The sequence below is a fragment of the Zingiber officinale genome, chromosome 11B (assembly GCF_018446385.1).
Source record: "Zingiber officinale cultivar Zhangliang chromosome 11B, Zo_v1.1, whole genome shotgun sequence".
Classification (NCBI taxonomy): Eukaryota; Viridiplantae; Streptophyta; class Magnoliopsida; order Zingiberales; family Zingiberaceae; genus Zingiber; species Zingiber officinale.
In genome coordinates, this window is record NC_056007.1 from 12740409 (window position 1) to 12753011 (window position 12603).

At 43.3% G+C, this 12603-nt stretch overlaps 1 protein-coding gene across 1 annotated transcript; it reads right to left on the reverse strand.

Annotated features, from left to right (window-relative positions):
• Positions 1–1258: 1258 nt before the first annotated feature.
• Positions 1259–2883, reverse strand: LOC122034790 (probable 6-phosphogluconolactonase 4, chloroplastic). Its single transcript, XM_042594143.1, has 3 exons — positions 2626–2883; positions 2390–2525; positions 1259–1887 (listed from the first exon to the last, which is right to left on the reverse strand). The coding sequence occupies exons 1-3, from the start codon at positions 2802–2804 to the stop codon at positions 1399–1401; spliced, it is 804 nt and encodes a 267-aa protein (XP_042450077.1). The 5' UTR covers positions 2805–2883; the 3' UTR covers positions 1259–1398.
• Between the last annotated feature and the right edge of the window lie 9720 nt (positions 2884–12603).

The window sequence follows — 12603 nt, forward strand, 5'->3', positions numbered from 1 at the left end:
GGGACAAAAGGTGCTACACGACAAGGTTAGGGAATCGTGATCACCTGTCAGAGAATAACTGCTGAGTGTCAGGGAATATTCCAACGGTCTACGATCATGTGCAAATGGAACCTTCCTTCAGTCTACAGGAGAATGCCACGTGTCCTTCATCACCTGACAAGTCCTGACACCCGACAATTCTTTGACATCGGTTAGCCTCCAAAGGTACGCACTGTCATATAAAAAGGGAGGTTCTCTCCCTTACGTATGTATGCTCTCTTACACATTCGCACTTGTCTTCTACTTTTCTTTCTCCTTCATACACTATTTTTCTAGGGGAAAAGTACCTTACTTGAGAGTTGGAGGATCTGCACTGAGGACTTTTTCCCTTATTTCTGATCTCTAACGTCCCGTGTGCTTGTCCGAGTGTGCTTGTCGTTCGTCAGCGCTACGTGAGGGTTCGTTCTCGTGGATGCATACTAGAAGGGTGTCTCAATCGCCTCTCCATCAACACTAGCAACAACTCATCCGGCTTTCGTCTGACTCAGATTCCGAACATGATCAACATGATTCCCCATAGTATGAATTTTCTTCTAGTTATGATGAATGATGCCTGTCTTACTTGTAGTCAGTGCTTAAATCAGTAAGTTTGTTTTGCCTGTAGTTTCATTTAGGTCATCTCTTAGGTATATCCGAGCAAGAAACAATACTAGACTAAAATAAATTTTTAACACGGGTAAGAATTATAGTTGAACATCATTTCAAGAAAAATAGGTAACCACAGAGTCATCTTTTTTACATTGCAGTTGAAAAGTGGTGACAATGTGGTGATATCATCTTGCAGGAGTATATCTTCCAGCATGTGATATCACCTTAGAATAATTTACAGCACAGAAAAGTGATTCACGAAGCTAGCCTACACATAACATATTCACCCAAGTATTTACAGTTAATTTTCATTGACCATCTTTAACCTCAATTATTTTAAGGCCTGAACTTCTATGAAGAATCATATCCGCATCGGTGCTTTAAAAACCAAATGCCACTGACAAACATCTAGGTAACATATACAACTTTGCACTCAACCATATCAGTCTAGTAATTAGTTAATAAATATGAACAAAAAACATGTAAGTTTTTCAAAATGTCTTCGTCATGCAACATGTGGTAATCATCACCTGTAGTTGGACTGTGAAGACCCGTAGAACAAATTCAACTCAAGGCAGTATAGATATCATAATTAATCTAGCAAAGATCTCAAAGACAGATGGAAGAAGTATAAAGCAAAAGTAATATTATAGTTATTGGATTACACTTAAAGTGTACAAAGACATACCCAGACAACTGGACATAAGAACTCATCCAGATAAGTTATTCAAATTCAGAATACTGCAAAAACCATGAAATACTTACATGGTTCTACATGCTTGCCTTATCTTTAAGCATGGAGACTGCTGCTTTATCAGTAAACCAAGTGAATTCACCATCTTCAAGGGAAGCCATCTCCACAGGAAGCAAATCAGATGACCTTTTCTCACTCCCTAGAGCTTTCGAAACAGCATGAACTTCCCCAGCTCCAGTGACCACCATTGCAACATATGCAGATGATTTAATCACAGGCATCGTGAATGTAATTCTTTCTGGTGGTGGCTTTGGAGAATCCTTTATGAAGGTCACCCACTTCTCTCGTTCATTGAGGAGAGGGTGGCCAGGAAAAAGAGAAGCAATGTGGCCATCTGGTCCCATTCCCAACAACATGAGATCAAACACAGGGTATCCTGTCACAGATGATAATGGCAGCAACCCTACATTCACCAAATGCTTCAACACAGTCTCATAGTCTTTGGCAGCACCCTCCGCTGATAACGTGTCATTGATTGCATAAACTTGATTTGAGGGAATAGCAACCTATCAATAAGCAACTAAAAGTGAGTAGCTACAATATTATGATATCAAAGAATGCGTACTTGCTTTTAATAACATGGCTAATGAAACACACTATCATTTAAAACATTTCATCTATCATCAAAAAGGAAGTTGAACACACTATCATTTAAAACATTTCCACTATCATCAAAAAGGAAGTTGTAAACGCAGAACAAACAAATTGCATATATTCTGCAATTTTTAAAAGCCACGATATATGGATTAATATATAAAAGCATTCTAACTAGCTTCTGTCTGTCGGTCAGTTCAATACTGAATGGCATTCCTATATCAACAAATTGAACCTACTGAAGCCGTGATTTTATCTTTCTGAAATCATAGATGGACTCATCTATTTCATCGCCAGCAATTCAAGCTACTAGTTCATATACAATTAAAAGAACTAGGGAAGTGATCATGAGTGATTATAATCATGTAGCATAGCAGAATTCACTGAAATCCAATTTTCTTGGTCATTTACGACCTTGGACAGAAATCCATCAAATGCCAACTTGTAGTTACTGTCCTTGTGATCCTTAGGCACCACTCGCTCATCCACCCAGAAGACGTGCCATTTAGCCCAATCCACAGACTCCAAATACGGCGGTTCCGTCAATTTCCTGAAAAAAAAAAGTTTTTTTTTTTTTTTTCACATTTTCCATTGTGGAAAACCGCCACGACCGTAAAACAACATGCCAACAGAGAGATTGAACCCCGTACCTTAGGGTTTCAATGAGGGTTCCACCGGAGAGAACAGTAGTGAAGGCCCTTTTCTCGCGTACGAACTTCTCCGACAACTCCGCCGTGTACTTGGCCAGGGAGACGGAGACTTCCTCCTCGCTATCGAACACCCGCAAAGCCTGCTTCCGGATCTCGGAGGTCGCCTCGGCAGCAGCCATAGCACAATGAGTAGCCTGCGACCAGCGATGTCTTTCGAGAACCGACGGCGCAGCGGCGGCGACGGCGGCGTCGAGGTCGATATATAGTCGCTGGGGCACTCATTTCCTTTTCTCAATCGTGCCGATCCGTTGTTGACCGTTGATAATACAAGGAACGGTGAAGAAAGAACTTCTAAGATAAAATACAATGTGAGCTGATTCACGAATCCACTCATTGATTCCCTGTGTCGGCCACTACACGGAATACGATATCAGTGCAACCAAGCATTTCCTGTCTCGTCCGAGTCAAGGAACAGGATTTTCCACCATTCATTGTCCGAAAATAGCACAATTCTCATGTCTCCAAAGATATCATGACGTCACTGTTCCACAATCCGGTGTCTCTGCTGTCGTTCTGTTTAAGCACGAGGTAGAATGTTTTTTGTATTTATAAGGTACTTGATTGTTATTTATTATTTTAAAAAAGTTATATAGAAAGGAAAGAATATTGTTCTTGTGGTGATGAGTAAGAAAAAAAAGGTGAAGGAGATACTTGAAAAGGAGATAAGGATTGATTCCTACCCAATGAGTTTTAGGGGAATTGATTGGAGGTTCACAACATTTTATATGAGAAATTATTTTATATTTTTATTTAGATTTAAAGTTTTATATTTAGTGACTTGGGTTGTTATTGATAGGGATGTAAATGATTCAAATCAAGTCAAATTTAGTTAATAATATTATTGTCTTTATAATTTAGAGCTCAATTAAATATAAGTTTTATAATTCATCGAAGTGTTGTTTTGCGTTAGAGTTCTTGATATTTAGCATGGAACTAAGAAATTTTTATATAGGTTAATTGTTATATATATTTGATCCTGTCTGAGAGTCGAGGTAATGGATGTTCGAGACGTGGTGCTTCTGATGACTTGTAGTGGACTCCCGTCAATGAAGCCTGCAACTACAACAACGTCAGTGCTGAACCGAGGAGGGGTTCCCAGACGATAACTCTCCGACGCTCAAGTCAAACACTGCAATGTAGCAGAAACGAGGAAGCAAAATGGCAGAGTAACTGTGGCTACAATAGAGATTATGCATGCCTCCGTCAAAGCTTGGGGGTATTTATATAGGACTCCCTGGGAGCAAGTGCACACTCTCCGATGTGTGCATGCTCCTCAAAGCATACCCTGAAGAGGCGTGTCAGAAAAGTGTCTCTGACACCATACCTTAACAACCCGAGCATATCTCTGACAAGACAGCGGAAGCTTTCATCGTACGATCTTCTGCCTGACCATGCCGCCAAGCATGCCGTTTGTCGGCAACACAAGTTCCCAGAAGGATATCCTCTGATCCTCCTTTTGTCTGTTACAGGCCGAGCGGAAGAGCCGCTCAGCCATCTATCGGTCGTCTGGGCGATCTTGTCCTCGGGCCGAGCGAAATGGCCGTTCGGCCAGCATCCGCTGTCCAGGCTTCGCTGTTATGAAGAACGGAGTTGTGTCTGACTGTAGTCTACTCGGTCGTCATTGCTTTACCGGTGTGAGTCCGAGCAGGCTTGCCGCTCGGCACATACCCTGTCTGTCTGAGCGTTGGAAGCTCGGTACCTGACCGAGCTGTGCTAACGTTTGCTTCATGTAGGCTCGGGGGTTGTTTCTCCCGGTTGGAAAAGGGGGTTGCCCGATCCGACGATAATACCGGGATGTTGACCAGCTTGACTTTGACCTCCACCCTGTCATTGACCACCCTGCTAACCGGGGCCCCTCCTTATCATTGGATCACATACCTCCCCCTTAAGTCTAGTCGAAGGAGGCTGCAAGTCCGATTGACTGGACGAGCTAGTCTGAAGATCGGTTGGTCGATCGACCGTGACACTGGTTGGAACTCCGACCGATCTGCCCGAGGGTATCGAACGGCTCCTTGAGGCCGATCGATACTTCACCACTCGCACTTGGAGAAGTTTGCAGTTTCTATCCTTGGCTGTGAGCGGTCAACACTGACATCATCAGAATCCCTTCGGAATTCGTGCAAATCATCTCCATTAAAGCCGAGCACGCGCCCACACATGTTAATGACATTCATTAAATGTTGGCCTATAGGCGTGTGCCACGTGTCACTGCCACCGTCATCGCACACCCGAAGTGATAAACGTTGATGTGATGCTTGGCAGTTTGAATTCAATGGCTGGATCTGCGCTCCAGCTTCCATGACCTGGATCAGACAACCCCGGTCGGCCGAGCTCAAGCTTTATAAAGCCGCGATGTTGGCGTCTTTCTCCTACATTTTTTGCAAAGGCTGTCGGTGTTCCTCTGCGTGACCAGTGCTCCGACGATCTTTGCTCCTGTTTCCGGCGACCTTTTCTTCTCTTGTAAGCTCTCCAGTTCCTTTCTGTTCTTTAATCTTTTCGTTACTTAGTTGTTTTCCGTTATCCACTGTGTTCTGTGTCTGCCTTTCTTCTCGTCGAACCTGTCTTCTTGTTTTCCGACAATAGCCAGTTCTTCGCAGCCGTTAGACCCCTCGCCTGGGCTCTGGTATTCTACCATGGAGACCAGGTTCGATGCAGACGATGCTGAAAGCCTTAGAAACGCCTTTAGAATCCCTTATGACCATGAGGTCATTCTGGCGTCTTCATCCGATCGACCACATTTTCCGTCGACCGACACCATCTGCTTGTTCCGAGACTAGTGTGTGACCAGTCTTCGCTTCCCGATCCACCCTTTCATCCTTGAAGTTTATAATTACTTTTGTGTTCCTCTCCCCCAACTAGTACCCAATTCATTTTGTCTGCTGTGCAGCGTTGTCGTCCTGTTCTGGTTACATGACATCCCTTTAACCCCTCAAGTTTTTCATTATTTTTACTACCCCAAGCAGTCCGAGCTGGGGGCCTATCTCTTTCAGTCTCAGATCGGTTTAGTATTTTTTGATAAGATGTCTACTTCGAATAAACACTAGAAGGAGTATTTCTTCTTCATGCGGCTTCCCAAACGGCCAAGCTTCCAGATCCAATGGCAGGTCGGACTACCACCTCCGCCTGGCCTGAAGAAGTATAAGAGCCGACCGGATTACCTTCACGCCGCGAACATGCTGGCCGGTCAGAAATACGATATCCACAAGCTACTGCACGAGGGCGTCGTGTATATCTTCGGGCTGAGTCCGATTCGCACGAGGCTCCCAAACGACTTAAGTATGAAATTTCTTGGCACTTCTCCTTTGAGTCTAATTGATTTGCTTTTTCTCTCTTGCAGCCAAAACCATGATGTGAGCGTGCATGGACGACCTGATGAAGTTGAAGGATGTCGAGATCGAAGCGGTTGCTGCTAAGGAAATGGCGAGCCTTGGCCTAGCGCCGGTCGGCTCCAACGAAGGCACGCAAGTTAAGAGCGGGGAGACCCCACCGTCGTTCAGAGGACCAGCATCGAAGAAGTTACTGTGCCGCCCCAACTCTCGAAGCACAACTCACCGTTCAGACTGCGGGTATCGAGCCTTCCGATGAGGGGTTGCCACTCATCAGGCGCAAGAGGTGCTGTACGGAAAACACCTCCTGATCCGCCACCTCGGCCGTGGGTGTCCCAACAGCGGAAGCCACCTCGTTCGATCTGACGCCCTCTCTGGTCGGACCGTCGTTGGAGGCCATCGCCGCTCCTCCGAACTAATTTTTGTCGCCGCACCGAACCCTACGTCGACCACTAGTGTCCAGGATTGATCCGACGTCAGCCGCCGCTCCGGGTTCGGTTGTTTCCTCCTCGTCAAACCCGAGCGGCAGGCGATCGGTGACAGCGACTATCAACCTTCCAACGAAGGACTATCTTGAGCAATGTGCCCGTCCGACCATCCCCGAACACAAGATCCTAATCCGTGGGCCTCTTGCCGGTGTTTAGGAGGAGGCGAGGGCCCGAGCGGCCGCTATGTCTCCCCGAAAATGATTATTTGAAATCAGAAAATGAGGTTTTAAAATTAGAAATTAAAAAATTGAAAACTGATGCATGTTTTAAAAATAATTTTCCAAAATCAAAACTTAAAATTTATGGAAAATTAAATTGGTATATAAGGAAGCATCAGGGTCAATTTAGGAAAATTCTTAAGAATTATATACGCCCTAAGTTTTTGACTAATCCTGTAGGAATGAACCTTTATTGGGTTCCAAAATCTGTGTTAAACTAAGCTCTTAAAATTAAAAGCTTTATAGAGAGAAAATTAAACATTTTCCTTATGAAGGTTTTGTCTAAGGAAGTGGTTGTTGCTCCAATAACCAAGAAGGCCTAGTGCCTCGCCACGACATGGAAGCTGAAAAATTGAAACAAAATGTTTAATTAACTTTCTGAAAAAAATATTAAAAGTAAAATTAAAATGCTTTGAAAGTGTACAAACATTTTTTTACTTTCTAAGTTTTGGATTTTTTTTAAATTTCTTTTAACTTAGAAAATAGATTTTTTACTTAGAAATTTTCTTTAGAACTTGCTTCCCCATTTTTGCTGTTATCAAAGGGGAGAGAAAAGTACAAGTTTAGGGGGAGTTAGGAAAATTAAAAGTTTAAAATTTTCTAAATACTATTGTAATTTTATTTATTGCAAATCTTATGCTTAAAATGCTAGTTTAGTAATTTTTCTTCAAAATTACTTTTTGTGTTTGTTTTACCCTAACTTGAACTTGGGTTGATGCACATCAAAAAGGGGGAGATTGTTGGACCCCGTGGTAGTTTTGAAGTGATCAACCAAGTTAGTTAGGTCATGCGTTTTGTCTGAACCCTGTGTCTGAGTGTGCGGGAACTTAGGAGCGCAGGAAGTCGAGCGGAAGACGCAGCTAGTGAGAAGGACGGCACGGGAAGGGAGCCGACGGGCTCGGTGCGTCTGAAGGACGAGAGAGTTGTGGAAGAGTACTCCGGTGGAGCGAGAAGAACGTGCGCGACGTTCGAGGGATGAGAAGCCGGACGGAAGACTGCTAGAGGAGAAGGCCGGGAATTGAGTTCGGGTGAGCCCTATTCCGGTAGGTCGCAATCACCCAAGGAGCCGAACCGGAGCAAGTCAATTGGAAGCTGACTTGTCAACGGTTCGGTCGACCGAACCCTTCATTAACCGAAGCCAGCCGTTGGTGACACGTCAGTAACACATCTGCCAGCGGTGAAGTGATCGGTCGACCGAACCTCATGATCGGTCGACCGAACCCAAGTTTATCCAGAGACTGAGTCGAGCATTTTCATCGGGCCAGCGCAGAGGAAGACCGTTGGCCGATCGGTCGACCGAACACAAGAATCGGTCGACCGAACCTAAGCTCGATCCACAGAGACTGCACCTGGACGGAAAGCTGGGCAGGTACAGCAGGTTCGGTCGACCGAACCTGGGGATCGGTCGACCGATCCCTCTCGAGTTAAACCTGATCCCGAAGGATCAGGTGATCTGATAAGCTCGAGAACCCCTATATAAAGAGGGTCTCGGGCAGCTTTAGTGAACAACGATCACGAGCGAAACTCAACTCTTGTAATCTCATTCTCTTAGCAACTACGGTGCTGTCAAAGTGTAAAAGGCTTCTCCGCCTTCAAAGAAGGAGTTTCTTACTGCGCCCTCCATCACCCTGGATTAACAACCCTCTTGTTTGTAACCAGGTTAAAATTCTGTCTTCAGTTCTCTTTCTATTTAGTGTTGCTTTATTTAGAGTTGAAAAGCTTTGAGGAGGGTTATTTTTATTTGCAGGCAATTCACCCCCTTCTTGCCGGTCCCCACTGCACCTACAAGTGGTATCAGAGCCCAACAACCTCAGAAGGACTAACCGCCATCTGAAGCACAAAGATCATAACAATGGCCGGTACGAACATTCATCCTCCAACGTTCGACTGAGATTTCACTACATGGAAGCGAAAAATGGAGGTATTCTTTAAAACTGAATTTGATATACTTTTAATAATGAAATATGGATATGCAGCGCCGAAAGATAAAGAAGAAAACACATGGAGCAAGAAGGAACAAGCCGACTTTGTCGCCAACGAAAAGCTGAGTTCCACCTGCTCAGCGTTCTGCCACCTCAGGAGGTAAATCGGATCGGAAGCTACGACTCCGCGAAAGATCTCTGGGAAAAATTCCTGGAGCTTCACGAAGGTACTTCTGAAGCGAAGCTAGCAAGGCACGACATCCTCCGGACCCAGTTGACGAACCTCCGGATGAACCAAGGCGAAAAGGTAGCGCAACTCCAAGCAAGGATCAAAGAGCTGATCATGCAACTAACCAACCTTGGAGAAGAAGTAACGAACCGGGACTCGATCCGGTACGCGTTCAACGCCTTCCCAAGAACTCCCGAGTGGGCCTCCTTAGTAGCTGCATAGTTCATCTCTAAGGACTTTGAGGTAAGTACTCTAGAACATCTGTTTTCTACTTTTGAATTTCACGAATCTCGAGTTGCAGAGCCCAATGGAGTAGAAAAGATTAGTCAGAACATCGCTTTGAAGGCAAGAACAAACGATTCTGACTCCGAAGCCTCGATCGACGGATCGGAAGTGACACTATTGGTAAGACGCTTCAATAAATTTTTTAAGTCTAATAAATTTAGATCGTAGACAAAGAGGCATCAGGAAAAGAAAAGGGTGGTTCGTTGCAACAATTGCAACGAAGAAGAACATATCAAAGATGACTGCCCAAAACTGAAAAGCAAAAGTAAAGAAAAGAGTAAGAAGCTAGCTCGACCCAAATACAACCTAAAAGCCACGTGGGATGATTCATCATCCTCCGAATCCGAAGTCGAAGAATTCTCGGGACTAGCACTGATGGCCAACCATCAGCTAGAAGAAATGTCTAGCTCAAAAATGAGCATAGATGAAGGGGGAGGAACAACAAAAGAAGAAGAAAGCTGTGATGAAGGGAGAGCATCGCAAGATGAGGTAAGTAAGGTACGTGCCCTAAACCCTAAACAGTCTTTTCGTTTTATTAAAGCTCTTTATAAAGAATTAGATAAAGTAGAAAAGGAAAATGAATATTTGAAATCAGAAAATGAGGTTTTAAAATTAGAAATTAAAAAATTGAAAACTGATGCATGTTTTAAAAATAATTTTCCAAAATCAAAACTTAAAATTTATGAAAATTTAAATTGGTATATTAGGAAGCATCAGGGTCAATTTAGGAAAATTCCTAAGAATTATATACCCCCTATGTTTTTGACTAATTCTGTAGGAAGGAACCTTTATTGGGTTCCAAAACCTGGGGATCGGTCGACCGATCCCCCTCGAGTCAAACCTGATCCCGAAGGATCAGGTGATCTGATAAGCTCGAGAACCCCTATATAAAGAGGGTCTCGGGCAGCTTTAGTGAACAACGATCACGAGCGAAACTCAACTCTTGTAATCTCATTCTCTTAGCAACTACGGTGCTGTCAAAGTGTAAAAAGCTTCTCCGCCTTCAAAGAAGGAGTTTTTTACTGCGCCCTCCATCGCCCTGGATTACAAACCCTCTTGTTTGTAACCAGGTTAAAATTTTGTCTTCAGTTCTCTTTCTATTTAGTGTTGCTTTATTTAGCGTTGAAAAGCTTTGAGGAGGGTTATTTTTATTTGCAGGCAATTCAACCCCCTCTTGCCGGTCCCCACTGCACCTACAAGTGGTATCAGAGCCCAACAGCCTCAGAAGGACTAACCGCCATCTGAAGCACAAAGATCATAACAATGGCCGGCGCGAACATTCATCCTCCAAAGTTCGACGGAGATTTCGCTACATGGAAGCGAAAAATGGAGGTATTCTTTAAAACTGAATTTGATATACTTTTAATAATGAAATATGGCAGCGCCGAAAGATAAAGAAGAAAACACGTGGAGCAAGAAGGAACAAGCCGACTTTGTCGCCAACGGAAAGGCTGAGTTCCACCTGCTCAGCGTTCTGCCACCGCAGGAGGTAAATCGGATCGGAAGCTACGACTTCGCGAAAGATCTCTGGGAAAAATTCCTGGAGCTTCACGAAGGTACTTCCGAAGCGAAGCTAGCAAGGCGCGACATCCTCCGGACCCAGTTGACGAACCTCCGGATGAACCAAGGCGAAAAGGTAGCGCAACTCCAAGCAAGGAACAAAGAGCTGATATCGCAACTAACCAACCTTGGAGAAGAAGTAACGAACCGGGACTCGATCCGGTACGCGTTCAACGCCTTCCCGAGAACTCCCGAGTGGGCCTCCTTAGTAGATGCATAGTTCATCTCTAAGGACTTTGAGGTAAGTACTCTAGAACATCTGTTTTCTACTTTTGAACTTCACGAATCTCGAGTTGCAGAGCCCAATGGAGTAGAAAAGATTAGTCAGAACATCGCTTTGAAGGCAAGAACAAACGATTCTGACTCCGAAGCCTCGATCAACGGATCGGAAGCGGCACTATTGGTAAGACGCTTCAATAAATTTTTTTAAGTCTAATAAATTTAGATCGCAGACAAAGAGGCATCAGCAAAAGAAAAGGGTGGTTCGTTGCAACAATTGCAACGAAGAAGAACATATCAAAGATGACTGCCCAAAACTGAAAAACAAAAGTAAAGAAAAGAGTAAGAAGCTAGCACGACCCAAATACAACCAAAAAGCCACGTGGGATGATTCATCATCCTCCGAATCCGAAGTCGAAGAATTCTCAGGACTAGCACTAATGGCCAACCATCAGCTAGAAGAATCATCTAGCTCAGAAATAAGCATAGATGAAGGGGGAGGAACAACAGAAGAAGAAGAAAGCTGTGATGAAGGGAGAGCATCGCAAGATGAGGTAAGTAAGGTACGTGCCCTAAACCCTAAACAGTCCTTTCGTTTTATTAAAGATCTTTCTAAAGAATTAGATAAAGTAGAAAAGGAAAATTAATATTTGAAATCAGAAAATGAGGTTTTAAAATTAGAAATTAAAAAATTGAAAACTGATGCATGTTTTAAAAATAATTTTCCAAAATCAAAACTTAAAATTTATGGAAAATTAAATTGGTATATAAGGATGCATCAGGGTCAATTTAGGAAAATTCCTAAGAATTATATACCCCCTAAGTTTTTGACTAATCCTGTAGGAAGGAACCTTTATTGGGTTCCAAAATCTGTGCTAAACTAAGCTCTTAAAATTAAAATCTTTATAGAGAGAAAATTAAACATTTTCCATATGAAGGCTTTGTCTAAGAAAGTGGTTGTTGCTCCAATAACCAAGAAGGCCTAGTGCCTCGCCACGACCTGGAAGCTGAAATATTGAAACAAAATGTTTAATTAACTTTCTGAAAAAAGCATTAAAAGTAGAATTAAAATGCTTTGAAAGTGTACAAACATTTTTTTACTTTTCTAAGTTTTGGATTTTTTTAATTTTTTTTTTAACTTCGAAAATAGATTTTTTACTTAGAATTTTTTTTTTAGATTTTGCTTCCCCATTTTTCCTGTGATCAAAGGGGGAGAGAAAAGTACAAGTTTAGGGGGAGTTAGAAAAATTAAAAGTTTAAATTTTTCAAAATACTGTTGTAATTTTATTTATTGCAAATCTTATGCTTAAAATGCTAGTTTAGTAATTTTTCTTCAAAATTACTTTGTGTGTGTTTTACCCTAACTTGAACTTGAGGTTGATGTACATCAAAAAGGGAGAGATTGTTGGATCCCGTGGTAGTTTTGATGTGATCAACCAAGTTAGTTAGGTCCTGCGTCTTGTCTGAACCCTGTGTCTGAGTGTGCAGGAACTTTAGAGCGTAAGAAGTCGAGCGGAAGACGCAGCTAGCGAGAAGGACGGCACGAGAAGGGAGCCGAAGGGCTCGGTGCGTCCAAAGGACGAGAGAGCTGCGGAAGAGTACTCCGGTTGAGCGAGAAGAACGTGCGCGGCGTTCGAGGCACAAGAAGCCGGATGGAAGACTGCTCGAGGA